We start from the raw sequence: 18,113 nt of genomic DNA on the forward strand, positions 1-18,113 counted from the left end.
TAATTTAAGGGAAGCTAATTAAGTGTGGCTTTTTTTGCACAGCTTAAGGAAGCTTAATTAAAGCAGACAAGCATATCTGCAGAGCAGTTAGTCTTTTTACCTTTAACCGGACTTAAAACAAAAGGCTAGTGCAGCACTGGAGGTAAGAGCAGTCTGTCAGTGCGCTAGAATTACCATCACGGTAATTAAAACACTCACAGATCACAGGTCTGCAACAGTAGTTGCTTTTCTCTATGCAAATAAGTACATCCATGCAATGGTGTTTGCAAGAATCAGAAGAGAAAATGCTGTACAGCTGGTGTTGGAAGGTTTGGTACAATGTATCAATTATATTAGCTTTTTGCCAGCTAAACTGTTCAGAATTCAACAGCTCAGTTAAAGTTTAGCCATAAAACATAAACATCTATGACCCAAGGAGATTACAAGTCCCACTGGTCAGGGCTCCATCTTCATTCAAGTGGAAGACTACTTGGATCAAGATGAAGCATTGCATTTGTAAGCCATGGCTCAGGCTCTATCAGAGGCGAGGTTCCTGGCACGGTCGGTTATTGGGCAAACTTAGGGTGTTCCCAGTGGGATTTTCTGTAAAGCAACTTGATGCTGCTGGTGGAAGAAAGTGACAGCTGGCACACAGCGAACGAAGCAGCACCACGCGGCCACGCAAGCCTGCCTAACGCAACCGGACGGCTTTTGCAGCCAGCAGCATGCAGGTGAATCAAGCTGTCAGTGGAGGTACTGAGCCCAAATTGTCACCACCATAACAAAGAGCAATTCAGAGAACTGCACATACCCATTAGCGCATCAGAAAACCCTCAAGTCAGCCAGGCAGGCTAAGCATGCCCACGCTCTTCCTGCGTGCCGCAGATCACCACCCTTCCTGTCCCTGGCCATGGCAGCCGCTGACACAAGTCACTTGGATTGAAGCCCCAGATTTACCACCTGCCTGAACTTGGACTCCTCCAGGTGAGGGTCATAGGCTGCACTGAGACTGACAAGTCTCTGGGCCCCCAATAGAGCTGGGTGCCTCTGACAGTCATGCAGAGCACCCAAGGAAGGGGCTGAGCAGGGAGCCACCAAAAACCCTCTCAACCGGAGACCCAGGCAAAGGAGCTTAGGTGGAATTAAGGTGCCTGAACACGGCCCTTAGTTATCTCCCTGCCCTGGCTTTCTCCCAAGGGCAACTTTTAGACTGAGGCAGTCTCCTGCAATGCTTACTGGCCACTCATGAAAATCAGCTCAGCCAAAACAACTATAAAACAGAACAAAGAATTTCCCGGAAGCCATGGCATCCACCAGCACAGAAAAGCTGGCTGAAACCTGCTGGCTGTGAATTCCCAACATGCACACACTGTACAACCGGAGATGCAAACACAGCTCAGGGGCTACCCACATGCTGACCACTCTGTCCTGCCCCACGCTTGGGGCAGCCCACAGTCCCTCTAGTCATTCAGGGGCGCTTGAAGCACCAAAGCTGAACCTTTTGCAGAAGCATTATGTATTCCTGAAGACCAGACTGCTGCAGCTGCAGACTAGCAGTTGGAGGTGAGAAAGCAATGACCATCATTTTGTTTATTAAAGTTTAGGCATTGCAAGCCTTCTTTAAGATTACATTTACAGCAAGAGTGACTGCATGTCTAGACGCTTGCAATGCATTTACATTCTTCTAGGGACTGTCTAGATTGTCCTGTTCTCTTCACTTTGTGAGTACATACAATAGCCTAGTGGGAGTGAAAGCTCAGCATCCTGGTTTACCCTTATTAACTTCAGCTCAGAGCTGGCATTTTAAAATTAAGCAGCAAAGGTACTTTCAGAATCTTTAAGCTCTTCAGGTCATTTCTAAGACCCTGCTGAGCTCCATCTTGGAAAAGTTAAACAGACATCATTTCTCAGGGCTGGAAACAGTTGTTTTAATTTGGGAACAGGCATCCTAGAGCTGTCAACTCACTCCAGTGAAAGCTACAAACATTTTTTCGCACAACAGTCCGATTGTTATGGCAACCACAAAAGTCAATCTCATTCTTCAATCGCAAGTAAACCCAGCTCAAGCACAGTGCCTGCACAGGTTTGTTAAAAAGTGCCAATAAGCATGGGACCAATTCCGCTGATGTTCATCACTCAATGAGTATGAAGTACTCTTTCTCCGAAAGAAATTTCAGAGAAAAATCTTTGCCTGAACATTTTAGAGACTTCAACCTCCCACTCCTAAAGACATCTATTACGTGCAACGTCTACCACATTTGTCACACTTGACGTTGGCAGATTTTAGCTGAAACCCTAGGGTGGCTGCTTCCAGGACAGATTCTTAAAAGGGATATATTAAAAAAAAAGCATGCAATAGAAGTACCCTGACAAATCTCTGATGGCACTCTGAATGCCCTGTAACACACCAACAAAAACACATGACATACCACGAAATTCTCCCCTTTTGCATGGTGCATAAATTTCAAAATGAAGTGAAATTATAAAATAATTGGAAGCAAAAACTGCCCCCTCCAAACACTGTTTGTATAAGCCCCAGAAAAACCTAGCACAGCATACAACTCATCAAAAGCTCAACTTTATATCTCAAGTCAATACTGTTCTTTTTAATATCCCTGTGTTTATGTTTTAGCTAATGTCCTGTTCTGGTTCAGAAAGCAGACTTTGGTCCAAGAGAGCGGCTGACAATGACTCCTGATATATTATTACACATCTTCAACACGAAACATTTCCAAGGAGTGCTCACTGGACTGCTGAAACAGAATCAATTATTCCTGCTATATATTTATGGTCTCAAAGTAAGGAAGAAGTAGAAAAAAAAAAACCACTGCAGCCCTGTAACAAAACTAGACTATTTGAAAAGCCAACATATATATGAAAGAGATCAGAGAGTCTCTGAGAGACCAAGTACAAGCAATATTTCCTACAAGTCATGCTGTAATTGTGCCACAAATATAATGAGGTTTCTGCACCACCACTATCCCACGCAAGAAGGTGGAGTGTAATTGAAAATGCACTTGCATTATATAAACTACTTTAATCATAGATGCACAGAGCTAGAAATGGAAGAGACATTAGGTCATCCAACCCCCATAGGTCAGAGCTGGACTACTCTTGACAATACGTCTGCAAGGACTTTCTCCAGTACAATATTAAGCATCTTTAGTGATGGAGTTTCCAATATGCTCTTTAGCAATCTAAAGCTACAGTCTATTTTAGGATGGACAGGAAAGGTTTCTTTTGTTTTACCTTATTTGTCCTCATAACACCCCTTTCTATCCTTCCACCACCCTAAATGATTCTCATTTCTTCACTTTGGTCCACATATTTTAACTATTAACTACTACATCTCTCACAAACTTTTAGTTTCAATGTTGGCAAATACACATTGAACAGTTAATCCTTCCTTGTAAATCAATCCCTCAACTCCCAGGGTATTTTTGTTAGTCTTTTCTGGACTGCCCCACTTCTTTTGCATGCTGGKATGTCTGAAGTACAACTCTGCCTCAGACAGAGTATCTTCATGTGTGCCATCTATATTATGACTTTTTTTTCTTGTTAGAGTGAGAATACAACAATAACCTAGGAACAAAGACCCAGTCACCCCAAATCTTCAGGGCAGATGGACAGGTCAGGCCTGCTTTAGACCTCTGAACAAATCTTACAGCAAAGACTGAGAAAGAGGATTTCCTCTTTCTCTTTGCCTGGTTTTGACGACAACAGTGTCCCCCTCTCCTGCAACATGAGGAATCATGACACTGAGACTTTGACTATGGCACTCTGTCCTGCAGGCATCGTTTTCTACACATATGACAAAACCCAACTCACAACAACCAGATAAGAAGCAGACAGAAAGAGCACTGCAAAGATGTAAAGGGTGGGCTGGGATAAGACCCTAATGCAAACACTGGATTTGGTAATAGGTGTAAAGGGGACTCCCATCATTCAAGATCAGAATGGGGCCATAAGTAAAGTGGTGTTCCTTGTAACGACAAGCCTGTCCTACAGTGATCATCCCTGGAATGCCATAATGGAGGTATACTGCCTCATATCCTGAAGTGGTTGTGGGGTTCTTCAGCTACAGCATCAGAGACAGATACCAGGGTTGACACCAACACTTGTGTTCCTCATCCTGTACCTACCCACATGATATCCAACCTGTAGAGAGACAACAGCACCAGCAAACCACTCCAATAACAGGGGAAGTAGCAGAACTTGGTACCTCTGAACTGGACCACTTTCATATTTACATATGTAGAGGACAGGACACCTTCTGCTCATCATACCCAGTTAAAGCCCACCTTGTAATACAGTGGAATCAAATAAGAAATGAACATGTTCTCCAATAGATCTAAGATTATCCTCACCTCCTTCTATTATCCTCTCCATAAAATAGGCAGCCAGGAAGAACAAGTTTGTATATATAACAACTTAGCTGCAAAATTATTACTGGTTTCTTCAGCATAACGAATTCTTAACTAAGCAAGCTTAGTTTTGATGGCCTCCAATATCAGAACACAATAATGGTATCCAACTACACCCCACTGATTCAGCTTAACGCTGTGCTTCCAATGACCACACACACATTCCTGTAAGGAAAAATATCAGTGAAGTTGCCAGTGTGTCTGTGCACATCAGCCACTGGTACCAGCAGCATCTGACAGCAAACAGCATGCATCATTTTGCACAAAACAGTGCCACCACAATCGCTGTTTTCTTCAGTGTAGGGTAGTAGAAAATGTTATGAAAACAGAGAGGAGGCCTTGAAGAAGACAACTGAACATCAGAATCAAGGAGCTGAATCACATCACCCTGACAGGAGCACCATTTTGTTCTGAGTTTTACTTACTCAGCTAATAGCTGGGTATTGAACTAATGCTAGATCTTCTCACTGATCCAAAAAGAGTACTGTTCCCCAGACAGTTTGGATAGCAGAACTACCCAGTACAGGTACATCCATCACCATCTTCTAGAATCAACCCAGTTAGAAAGGAACTAGATCTGTCATCCCGAGACACCACTGAGTAATCCTTTGTGCACGTTATATCTCCCTATGGAAACCATTAAATTAGTCACAGAACAGCTCAGTACCCAGTGAGAGGGCAGAGATCATAATCTGGCCCTGTTTGTGTCTCTACTCCATGCCAAGATGACATTCAGGTCTGTAGCAATGTTGCTTATATATTCACTAAACAAACCATTTCTCAGTTTCCATCAGAAACCAGAGCATTTTTGCATATCCTATTATAGCTGAGTAAGTCTTGCTCTACTTAACACTAGCTTTTTGTAGTGGAAAATCTCCAGGAAACAAGCTGTTTAATGATATTTTATCTGACTTGCACTCATTTCAAACTTAMATCTTCCACCTGTCTAGAAAAGACATCTGTTTCAGAGGCTGACTGCTTTCCCTCCAACCCCTTGCACAGCTCAAGGCTGCCATTTTTATCATCACCTCTAATTTTATGAACCAATAATCTCCTTGGGCATCAAGAACAAAGAGCATGTTGTTAAATCTTTGCTATAAGCACTGCTAATCCCTGTTACTAGCTGCACCGTTCGTCAAGAAGGACATAAATAGTGGGCAGAACCGCAACACAGGAACTGTCCTGTTGCCAGTGCTTTCCGAATACAAACAGTGCTAAGAACAGAGCTTTCCCTCCCCAGCAGGACAAACACCTACCAGAGTACCTCCACTCTTCCTACCTTACCAACCAAAGGCAAGATGCCACATTTCTCAATGGGCAACCAAAGTTACAATTTAGCCTTCAATAACTTTGATATCTTTAGGTGGGTGGCAGCCCATCAAAGAGCATGGCGCCAATTTAAGTCACAAGCTGGAACATCAAGATACAAACTTTAGCTGAAAGCTTCCTTGYGCTCTTTGAGCTCTTTGCCTGCAGGACCAAAGTTCATTAACTCTGCCCTGCAGGGGAGGCAAGAGAGCATTAACTGTTCCCTGACAATGCTCTGGATCCTCACTGTCCCCTCAGTTTGATGCTCTCCAGGCCTTTTAGCAATCAGGAGAGATACTCATGCTCCTCATGGGAGGAATGGCTGATACACCAGGTGGTTGTGCTGCCATTCGGAGGGGCCTCAACAGGCTGGAGAAATGGGCTGACAGGAATCTCATGAAGTTCAAAGGGAAATGCGAAGTCCTACACCTGAGGAGAAATAACCCCATGCACCAGTACAGGCTGGGGGCTGACTGGCTGGAAAGCAGCTTTGTAGAAAAGGCCCTGTGGGCCCTGGTGGACAAGGTGAATGTGAGCCAGCAATGTGTTCTCACAGCAAAGGCAGCCAACAGCATCCTGAGCTGCATTAGAAAGAGCGTCACCAGCAGGTGGAGGGAGGTGATCCTTCCCCTCTACTCAGCACTCGTGAGACACATTTGGAGTGCTGGATCTAGTTCAGGGCTCCCCAGTACAAGAGAGACATGGACATACTGGAGCGAGTCCAGTGAAGTAGTCCATGAAGATGATTAAGGGACTGAAGCATCAGACATAAAGGCAGAGGCTAAGATGACTGGAATTGTTCAGACTGGAGAAGGCTCAGGAGGGATCTTACCAATGTGTATTTATACACACTGATGAGAGGGTGTAAAGAAAATAGAGAGAGACTCTCCTCAGTGGTATCCAGTGACAGGACAAGAGGCAAAGGGCACAAACTGAAATACAGGAAATTCCATTTAAACGTAAGAAAAAAAACCTTCTTAGTGTAAGGGTGATCGAACACTGGAATGTCACCCGAAGCAGTAGCGGAGTCTCCATGCTTAGAGATATTCAAAACTCAACTGAACTTGCTCAAGTTGACTCTGCTTTGAGCAGAGGGATTGGATTAGATGATGTGCAGAGGCCCCTTCCATCCTCAACCAGCCTGTGAATCTCATGAGTTCAGAGTTGCTTGGTTAAAGTCAGTTTCTGCTCTTCAGACAATATCCATCTTGCAGATATTTCAGTTTCTTGCCACAGCACCCTTTCTCTGCTCAGTATTTTTAGCTCATTGTTTTGTTTTTTGCCAGCTGAGAAACTGCAGTTTGTAATTTTACCTTCAGCTTCATATTTCTTCTTAAAAGTGAATACAATGTCCTGTTTATAATAATAAAATCACTAGTTGGCAGGATGACATCAAATGGAAAAAGAGAAAGCAACTGGAAAATTTAGAGCAAGCACTTTTGAGTGCCAAGTTTCACATTTGTAATAGTCCAGCGGAGGTCAACAGGCTCACTTATTATTAGGCAAATGGTAAAGAAATAGATATCCTCAAGTTCTTCCATGTTAGACTATATAAACCATCTCTACTTGAAGAGGCTGTAGCGCTATCCAAAGAGTGATGTTATACATTTTCCACAGTAACACCAACAATGGGAGACATGCAAAAGGCAGAACTGCTTTGCAAAGAACGGCCTTTTTTCTCTTTCCAATATTTAGGTTTTTGTTTCCCACTATGATCGGACTTTCCTGGCTTTAGTTTCTTGTCCCAGTTAAGCAGTAAAGGAAACAAAAAGATATGAATGAAATTAGAAACATTTGGAACAAGTCTTAGAAACAGCTTTTGGGTTTCTTAGATTCCTGGCTACAACTCTTCAAATGGCTTCCTCCTCCAATCCCCCTCTCTGCTGCACCCACCTCTGAAATTTGCATTTCCTCCTTTGCCCTGACCCTCTTCTGTTTGCTAAGTTTTGTCCCACACCACTGAAACACTAAGTGCAAAGCAAAGCAAACAAGGAAATGAAAGTTACATGTTGAAACACTGGAAAAGACTGGAAAATGGCTGAAACTATGTACCCATCAAAAATTTCTCTGACACTAATGTTGTAATGCTTCTCCAAAAACAGCAAACCAGACACTTCTCTCCTCAAACTATCTTCTCATTATAATGAGGAAACACCAAGTCCAGTCAACTTAAATAATAAGAACTCCAGTCCTATCTGTATTATCACATTTCAAGTGAAGGAAGGGAAGTTTCCTCAGTCACGCTACTCTAATACTTTATGAAACTTCACGCTCTCTGTAAAATACAACTTCAGTTTGCAATGTCGACACCTAATACTTGTCTAGTGCTTTTCATTAGAGGTCTTCGGTGCTCTTTACAAACAATTAAGCTTGAAGGGCCCATGGAATATTCGTCTAATTTTACAAATAGATAAAACCACATAGGTAAAGCAGATGTTCACAGCAAAACTGTGCACCAGTGGCAGAGCAGAGAGTTAAATCAGCTAAAAGACTTCAAAGCCATCCACGAGGTTTGGATCTTTTCTGCCTTAAGTAATATTAAAATATTATGTAAACGTTCTTTGTGAGCCACTACTGAAGAAATGAAGAAAAAAAAGATCTCTTGGAAGCAATTCTGCACAGGCTATGTAGGTGAGATCACAGTTGCTATCCAAACAGACTATGCATGGCAAGAACACGCTTCCTGTAAAACTGAAAGACTTGCAGGAAGATCAAGGAACATATTTACAAGATGGCATGAACAAAATAGCATTCCCTCATCTTCCCCAGCCTCAGCAGACCGGTGAAACACATTGCCTCATTTTAATCTAAAACCACATCCACAGATCCCTCCATTAGAGAGAGACTAACTCAGTGCTCTAGACACTGACTTACAAACACAACTGATCATGCTAAGGAAACTGTTCGGCAGAACACAAAGTTACCTTTTGAGGAGGAAAGGGTCATTCCACATGGTGAAAAGAAGCAAAGGAAGGTTATCTCAGAAGGAGGAAACACCAGAAAACCTAACACTGCTCTGGTCTCAGTTCCAAATCCCAAAGGCCTACTACTAATTCATGACCCAACAGAACTCATAGTGCTGTGTTACAGACCTGGAAAGGTTCTACTGTAGACAAGAGTATTTTAAGCCAAACTAATTTATGTTTACTCTAGTCAGGTAAGCAACATGCAAACTGTATCAGGATGAGCTATTTTGAAGTGCTAACAGGAAATACAAAGCCTTTATTTCACTGTCACTTATTTTATATTGCACTCTCACAAGCATTTACTGTACACTGCAGTAATCTGAAGAGCCTGACAGATCAACATATACAAAGTGCAGTGAAGATGGGCACTTGCAGAGGCAGGTGCTACTGAACGCTGTGAGCGCGCCCCGGGAAAATGAGGCACAACCCCTCTGTACACCCAGATCAGATAGCCAAGTTCAGGCATCTCCCTCCGGATGCCACCCTGTGCCAGTGCATGTCAGCTATTTGTACCACACTGACAGACCACAATGTACTGATTGTCACCAACATGAAAGCTAACGTTTAATACAAAGGTGAAGTCAAGCCACCTTGTGACTGCACAGTCATCAGGGATAGTCTCAAGGTCTGACGGATAAGACCAGAAGAGAAGGCAGCCAGTCTCCAAGTGCAGGACTCCACTCTGTGATGACTCCTGCTACTTTTACTAATAAAACCCATCTTTTTCTGGGAGACAAACCTCTCACCATGAGGAAACGAATAAGAAGATTTGCTTGTAATTTGCTTTTCATAGTCAGAGAAGTCTCATGTTATCTTCATATGTGTTTAGACCACAGACTAGTTAGTCATCAGTGTGGCACTTGACATTAAAAGGATTAGGAAATTAAGCTCAAATAATTGTCTAGAAAACCTTGACTGTTAAATGTTTATGTTTGAGAGGATCAAAAGGAAATCTACTTTGTAGCATGCACTGTGGTCAGGAAGGGGCAGAGAGGGATTTAAATGACTTAACTGCAAAACTGTTATCACCTTGATAAGTCCCAGTGTAATAATTCAGCAATAAAAAGAAGAAATTCACTTGGGATTTGTTCCCAAAAATGATTGTCTAACTGGAGACAAGTCAAGCTCTTTATTTGCTTGAAAGAACTTGGTCAGAAGAAATGGAGAACGCTACTGAAATGTAGTCAAAAACATAAAAATAAGCACTTTCCAGTGACTTCTGAACTGGAACTTTATAATGAATTCTGCTTTTTTTTTTTTTTTTTTCCCCCTTCTAAGCTACTGCAAGCCTACAGTCTGGATCTGGTATCTGAGTGTTACCACTACTCAGTCAGGAGTGCAACTCTCCCCTGAATTATTCCACTGTATGGCAATTGAAGTTCAGTTAAGGCAAAGCAGTAAGAAGGCTGCAGGCTGCAGTGCAGAATTGGGTCCAAAGGTAACCAGTTGGATACAGGTGGCTGGAGTTTATCCACTTACCCACTCAATTTGTTAGTGTGCACATCAACAACACAGATAAACTAAGAGGGAGAAGGGCTTGCCACATGCACCTAAGTGCTTGTACCACTGCAAACAGTGGAAATCTCTGTCTTGAGGACTCAAGCTGTTTTACCTCAGCAACATGCAAGAAAGCATCATTACACTGAACTGTTGAATCCGTCCCCCACAACACAATGAGAGCTGCCAGCTGAGACACAATGCTCTAATATAAGCAAGTGTGGGAGTGGAACACACCATATCATCTTAATAACCTATTTATTGTTTTGCTTTTTGGAACTTCCCTCCTTTATTGCTAAGCTAGGTTTTCATTAAACTACTCTTCTTTTGTCCTTAAATCTTGTCTAGTGAAAAGGCGACTCTAATCTGACATTTTGAAGCATAGCAAGCCCATTATTTTTGGGTAGACTAGCAATGTCAGAGTGTCTGTCACTCAACAGATTGTGGAGTTCCTGAAAGCTGGTGGGAAGATCACTAAACTGCAGGTATGGATAATATGAGGTAGGTGGACAGCACAAAGTTGCAAGGTTGCAGGGAATGACTATGTTTGCCAAATGCTAACCTGATCAAGAGCTGTCATAAGCTCCACATGATACCAGTTCTTCTGAACAGTGAAGAACGTTGAGACTGGACAGGCAAACACAGGCCAGGCTCTACCTGTGCTTCAGTTTCAAAGGAACAATGTCCAGGACCATTTGATCTGCCAGGCATTCAGAAAATCTCTATAAAACTATCACTAAAATATCTAATACATTCCAGACAAAAACATAAAGCTTTCAGATTAGGAGCCAAACACCAAATTTCCAGTTTTCAACAATCCTTTTGAAAGAAAGCCTCTATGGTTCAAAAAATACTTCTCCAAAGAACTGATCTTTCTGGTTTGCAGGTACTTTGAAAAGCAGTCTATTTCCAAGCTAGCACAGGTAACACATAGTAAGTCAGTGCCTTTTCAAAGTGTAATGAAAGCAAAAAACAAAATAAAAAGCCCTGAACCAATTCAAGAAGTGAGAGATCAAGCTTTTCTATGTTACCTTAAATCTCTTCTGTCGGCCAGCTCTCCCAGTGAGATAACCCAGGGCAGGCTCTGGGGAAGACATTCCAGGACTTCGGGGGAGAAGTCAGAGAAATCCACACCATATTCTGTCAGGATCCCTTCTGTTTCCGGCTCAATCTCCCCTGCCTGCCCAAGAGTTTTGGCCATCTGCCTGCAGAAAGAAAGAAAGGGATGATGTTTTAAGTGTATAATTAGAATTCTCACGTTGTTATTGTCCCCTCCAGAGAGGCTGAGTTTGTGACTGAGTCCTCAAACATATTCTTTCACCCGTTCACTTTTTCTCCCTGAGTTTTGGCAGAGGACTGGGCAGGAATTCAGAACATACCATGACTTCTGTCTGCTAGAGGTGTAAAACACCAGCCAGACAGTACCCTGGGTGATTTCGTGTATCTCATTTTAAAATGATGTTTTGTATTATTAGGTTTTTGTAGAGGCATAACAGTGTTCAATTTTAGAAACAAAATAGCAACCATAGAGATGTCCAATAGGAACAAGAAAGTGCAACTCTCCACACAGACTGTTCTAGCTTTACAAACGGCTGGTTCCCAAACTCTTTCATACAGTGACCGCATGCTACCAAAAAAGAAAAAGAGTTGAAATTTCCCTTCCTCTCCTCACCATTAAAAAAACATGACTGATCTCCACTACCTGAGCTTTGCATGGAGAACAGGTTCCCACCAGATCCCAGACAGCTCTGCAGAAGACAGTTCCCAGAGAGCTCATCACACTGCTCTCCACCCCAGAGAGCATGCCTCTCCACCTGGGCAATCCGATGCCCTATGCAGGCAGAGGTGTGGAGAACCCTAATGGCCTTTCTTACAGGAATGGCATGCACAAACAAGCACATGGATTGTCTTTCCAAACATTTTCTAGGCTCTTTCCAGGACCTGAATGCTCCCAGTAGTCTGTCCCTCCTATCCTAAGGAGGAGCCTCCAGACCATCATTCAACTGGAGGGGAGCCAGCTATCTAGAAACAAGTCATAGATAGCAGAAACATTGTATCCCACATGCTAATGATCTTTGATGCAGTATTTTGCACATGTGTGGATGAGGCTGCTGCTCTATTATGCAGAGAGAAAGTTTCCATCTGCTCCAGTGCAAACCCCAGCAAGCATCTGTCCGAGAGCTTTGGTGTCAGATAAGTACTCAGTTCTGGACATAGTGCGTAAATGGGAACTCTAGAGTGGGACACTTGTTCCCTCCCTACCTGGTTACAAATGTAAGATGAGAACCTGTCCCCCAGGGTAGCTCTCTTTGCCCCCTTTCTCATCCCCAGACTGCTCTGCAGCACACAGGTAATTTTTTTTTTTTTAATATTTTCATACATATATATATATATATATATAAATTACAGCCATACACACTGCCATTAGGATGAATGGCACTTTACATGCAATAGAGATAACATTCCTGGCCCAAGGAAATTACAGCTGAAATTTAGGTAAATCCATCAAAATATGACACAAAAGAGATGCAAATACAGCCACTCTAATAAGTGTTTTTCCACTGCATAAAATGCACAATCGTTATATTGATCCTTCTACTTTAATTCTAATGAGTGAGAACACGCACTAATTACTTTCCTAAATCGGGGCCAGAATAGAGTACTTGTCATTTGGACAAGCAAGATGCTCTCAGTGCTTCAAATGTGCCATAAAGCCACAGAACAAACCCCATCTATGCAGTGCAAGCAAGCCCATCTTCTTTATGGGAGTAAGGCTATCTCTCTTCACAACGGGAAATGGCTGTGTAATAAACCTGTCACATCGTGTAATATGCTGAAAAGGATTGTGCACTTTGTGGCGCGGTAAATTGTAGAGTTCACATTGCCTGGCTTTAAAATAAAAATGAAAACAAGGATAAAAGATATTTCCCTCCATTGTTTCAATTTTATGTACAAACTCTATGGCAGAAATACGTATACATTTGGCATCTAGGCTTAATTCTCTGTTGCTGCAGTTTGGTCCCAGCCTGATCCTTATTTTAATGTAAATAAATGAGACATCAGCTTTATCTCCCTCTCTCTCAGCAGTAACAATAAACCAGAGAAATCACCATTTCATTCCCAAAGTTAGTGCAGAGCTGGGAGACTTAGCGAGGATGAGTCTCTGGGTCTTCAGGCCCTCCAGCAGCTCTCTCACAAGGACCACTCTTGAGCTTGGGACCCTGTGCTTGAACCTTACGCCTCGCACTAAACTCTGTAAGGCAAAGGAAAAGGTATCTCGACTCAAACAACTTTCATGGCCAGAAGGACGAATTGAGAAGAATAAAAAAAAAAAAAAGGAAGAGAGGGAACATGTTGCCCTACCAAAAAAAGGCATGGCAAGGGTTGAACTCGCAGGTGCCCCTTCTCTTGGAAGGGCAGAGCAGGGAAGGGAAGCACACCAAGAGGGTGGCTGGAAGCCTGCATTACAAGGCATGGACAGCACCTTTCAACRCCAGAATGTTTTCCAGCTCATTTTGGAAACCCATGTTTTCTTGATCCATTTACTGAAATTAGATTATGAACCATAAGGGGTTTACCCAGAGGTTTGATATAGGACTAACATTTTAATAGCAATTAACATTTGATTTACAGTGTTCCAGGGAACATTTCCCAAGTACCTTGAAATAAAAGTGTGCAATGGACTTTAATTGGGGCCATGTTACAGTCACACAGACATGATGACTTGCATCAGAGCAAAATCTGACAGCACAGCATGTGATCAAAGGTAACGCATGAAGGATCATAGATGGCTCTGGAGTAAGAGCCAGGCTGTAAATTGCTCATGGGCTTCTGTGGCCATCAAGGGCAGCAAGAATAGTTCAAGAGGCTTACAAACAACAACAAACGCATGGCCCAGCGGCAGCCAGACATTCCCTCCCAGGGAGTTGGCATGTCTGGGACACCCCAGACTTACATATATGTATTTTTTTAATGTTAAAAGGTTAAAAAAAATTATAATGGTTAGACGTAAACATTTCTTTTCTATGACGCTGATAGAAGAGTATTAGGGTGCCCTGGAGAGATCCTTTAATACCCTTGTACTGACGTCAGACACAGTGGTAGTATCCAGTCATGGAAAGCACTGGAAGGGAACGTGCCGCAGTTGGGATTTTGGGAAGCATGCAAAGCGTAACCATGCTCAAAAAGTATTTCTCCAAAGCAGGTGCAGCTGCAAGCCAACTGAACTGCCCTGTGAGCTGCAGACTCACCAGGGCTTGGGTTCCCATGAGTGTGTGCCTGAGGCAGAGCCACACTCATGCTCCATCTTCCTCTTTGCCCAGCGGATCTCTCCCCGCTATGCAGCCACCCATTTCCACAAGCACACACTAGAGCCCTCTCGGCTCCCCAGACTCAGCTGAAACCAGCCAACGTGCTCCAAGGTTATGTGATAAGGACTGTCCAAAAAGACAAAGCACAATTACGTAAGGCTTGTTTCCTTTGGAAAGCCGGGCAGGCTCCCAAACGGGAGTGAATATCTTCCATGGGGATTTAACAACCTTTTTCAATCTCTCCCTAGAAGAAACTTGCTCACTGTGATCCTACGTGGAGGGTGTCTTTCGGCAGCAGTGGAACATCCTACACATCCATAAGCCACCACTCCTGAGGGAAGGTCATGCAGCAGCAGGAGAGGAGAAAGCAAGGGAGGCCACCCAGCTGCTTCTGCCACACCAGGCCTGGACCCGGCCAGGGTTCGAGTGGCCAGCAGCATGGGGCCAAGTGGGGACACCAGAGCCACCAGCTTGGAAGTGTCCAAAGGCCATGGTGGAAGACTGCTGCAGGGCCGAACATCTCAGAGATGCTGAGCTGCGTCATGGAGAAACTCAGAGCTCCCAAGAGCTCAGTTCAGTTTAACTGCACTGCCGAGCTGCCTCCCGCTGACTGCTGGGCTACCCACTGTCAGAGCATGGGAGCAGCATCGTGCTCCCTGTGGAAACGGAGTCATCCCATGCTCCAGACCAGCACGATTAGCAACGCCAAGGGAACACAGCTTTACTGAGAGACAATCACGTTTGCAAGTAGGTCTTTTTCCAATACAGCTATATTGGCTGGAGATCAAACCTTTCCTCATGCCTTACAATGAGCTATCTGAGGTTATCTCATCATTTCCCCTCAAACCAAATATATTTTGAGCTAAATAAATATATGTAGGTGTATATATGTGTGTGTGTATATGTATATATATATATGCACACATCTATGTATACACACACACATATAAATACATACACACACAGAGATATATATATAAATATATAAATATATAAATATATATATATATAAAAAAATGTCCGGAGATGAAAGGAATTCAAACCACTTGGATGACTTTGGAAAGAGCAATAAGTGAAAGAACAGACTGCAAGGTTTCATTTTATTGCAAATCCCATGGCAAATCTTGTCACCTTGACAGACCAATATCTAAGGCCCTGAGCTAGAATAGCCACACAAGCCCCATGTATCACCGTGTCTAAAAGATACACAGAGGGAATCAGTGATTCTACATTTTTACTTCCAATTTTTTTTTTTTTTTTTTTTTAATAGTCTCATCCATCATCATACTGTGTGAGCAAGAAAAGAAACTACCTTATCCACCTCCAAAGGCACGGAGAGGTTTGGAGTAATATTCCAAAACTAAAAAGAAAAGTCTCCAGAAAATAACTGTACTGTATTTATCTGGAAAATGATAACATTTTAGAGCTATTTTGCTTTATTTCCTACCTAGACTGGGTATAGTTAAATGGCATTTCACTGCCACAGTAAAATCATTTCTTGTGCAACCACGCTAGGAAAGAGTGCAGCAGCAGTACAACACACCCATGGTATCACCAGCTGGACATGGAGCCATTAGTTCCTCCCCGCTCCTTCCTACCTACCAGTCTGAGCCCAACAAAAGCTGCAGGTGAGCGCACACAGTCAGGGGTGACAGGGTGGCCTTCAGAGGGTACAGTGTCTCATTGGTGACCACCAGGTGGCAATCATGGGTCACAGAAACACACCCCTGCCCCAAGGGGACTTCCAGGGACTGCCAGGTTCCTCAGTGCAGGTGACCACCCTGGGTGGGCAGTGCCACCACAGAGCAACCCACCAGTCACCATGAAGACCAAAAGGATGCTGTGAACTGTGCTGGGAAACACAGCACTGAACCTCCCAAGAGGAAAGGAAAGGAGGGTGCATGTCCAGTTGTAAGAGATCAGCTGCAGGATGGAAAGTACCTGAAAATGTTCAAGGCATCCAAAAGAAATGACTGCCAAACTACTGACGGAGTTTTCCCTGTGATACTTCCAGACTTTAGATGGTGCAGACCTAGAGGCTCTATAGTCCAGATATTTTCAAAACCAATGTGGTGCTGCCAAAGAGATATCATGAAGTCTGTAGGCAGAGCTAAGGGGTGCACAGTTCCAGCACACACTGTCCCTAGAGCCACGAGGTACTCATATTCCCAATTCCTCTAATGTGGGCAGCGGGGCAAAGGAGCATCTGAGCCCAGGAAGCATGGCACTGACACAGGGGGCAACACCAATAGGAAGGAAGAACTTGCTCGACTGCCAGATTGGGGACTGGCTGTGATATTAATGGCTCTTTCTATCAAACCAGCCTGAACAACTTCACCAAAGTGGCTGTACCTGTGTTAGAGAAGAAGAAACACTCAGGAAGGTGTGGTGACAGTCCTCCAAGCAACATAACCACAGCTAGGAGGTCTGATTCCTCACCTAGCCACCCAGCCAAGAAAGTTCAGAAAAGCAAGCATGCAGTGAACTGTTGATCAGCTCCTCGTCTTTCCTTCAGGTGGCCCATGACTAGCAACATGGCCAGTTGATAAACAAGTCCAAAAAACAAACAAGGTCTTTTGGGACATTCAAGAGGTTTCATTGTGTTTCAGTGTTTAAACAAGCATGTATTTATAGCTAAAAACAAAATGGGTCACCAAGGTTTTATGCTCCCATCTCCATAATGCTCTTACTGAAGTGCAACTGAATCCCAGAGGAAACGACTATGTATGAAGACAATCATGGAAGTTTTTTTTCCTGACAACACCCTTTACATCTTGGAAACTACTGAAGCAGCCAGATGAGAATATACAATGCTGTCAAAAGCACAAATTAGAGAAACACTCATTAGCCAATGAAACAAGACATTAGCCAGTTCTCCTAATTTCCCCCAGTTGTGCTGAAAAGAGGGGTTGTTCACAACAAGAAGCCAAGCAGTACAATCACCCTCCAGTCTTTCCTCTGTTGGAGTCAGAGAAAGACAAAGAAAATCTCTGCCAGTAAGAAACTTAGTCATAGGGAAGTTCACAGCACAGCCAGCCCCTAGTTAAGTGGGGCTCCAAGGGAGGCCACTTCAGTTCATGCACTGCAGTTTAGCTAGGAAATACTGAGCGACTTAGCTGCTCACGTGGTTCCCAAGAAGTACACATGGAACTTGCTATTCCTGGGCACACAAAGCAGCCGCAACTGATAACAAACTTAAATATTCAAGGGAAACAGGGGCTTCAGTTTAGTTTACTTTTAGTTTTAGAGCTGACAGACCCGTGCCAACACACTTGCTTTTAAAAAAAAAAAGTTTTATATAATTTTTAAGTTTTACCAGTTTTGAGCTGAGATGACTCAGTAAAAAACTCTCTGCTATCTGACACTGTGCATCATCTGTGCTACCCCATCAGAACAGCTTTGCAAGGGGAAGAGAAAGGTGGCTATATGCCCAGCTCCCATTATCACTCCCAGTACGGCTTATACTCCAGATTACATCCAGATCACATCCAGACCCCCATCACCTTTAAGATTTGACCACAGCATTGCCATAGCTCAGAATTATCTACTCTGGATCACTTAATAAATCAGGGCTACTCAGTTTTTCCCAAGATAACTGCATAAATTTACCTGTGTCCACCATTATTTAG

The 18,113-nt window shown here is 43.3% G+C and overlaps 1 protein-coding gene across 4 annotated transcripts in view; it reads right to left on the reverse strand.

The window, feature by feature from the left end:
• DIS3L2 (DIS3 like 3'-5' exoribonuclease 2) overlaps positions 1 to 18,113 on the reverse strand; it is a 204,361-nt gene that overhangs the window by 106,402 nt on the left and 79,846 nt on the right. For all 4 annotated transcript variants that reach the window (XM_026070976.1, XM_026070977.1, XM_026070975.1 and 1 more), the window contains one exon: positions 11,206 to 11,379. In XM_026070976.1, coding sequence (XP_025926761.1) covers positions 11,206 to 11,379 — 174 coding nt within the window. The remainder of the gene's footprint in view (positions 1 to 11,205; positions 11,380 to 18,113) is intronic.

The sequence above is a fragment of the Apteryx rowi genome, unplaced genomic scaffold (genome assembly GCF_003343035.1).
Source record: "Apteryx rowi isolate R43461 unplaced genomic scaffold, aptRow1 scaffold_32, whole genome shotgun sequence".
In the NCBI taxonomy this organism is placed as follows: domain Eukaryota; kingdom Metazoa; phylum Chordata; class Aves; order Apterygiformes; family Apterygidae; genus Apteryx; species Apteryx rowi.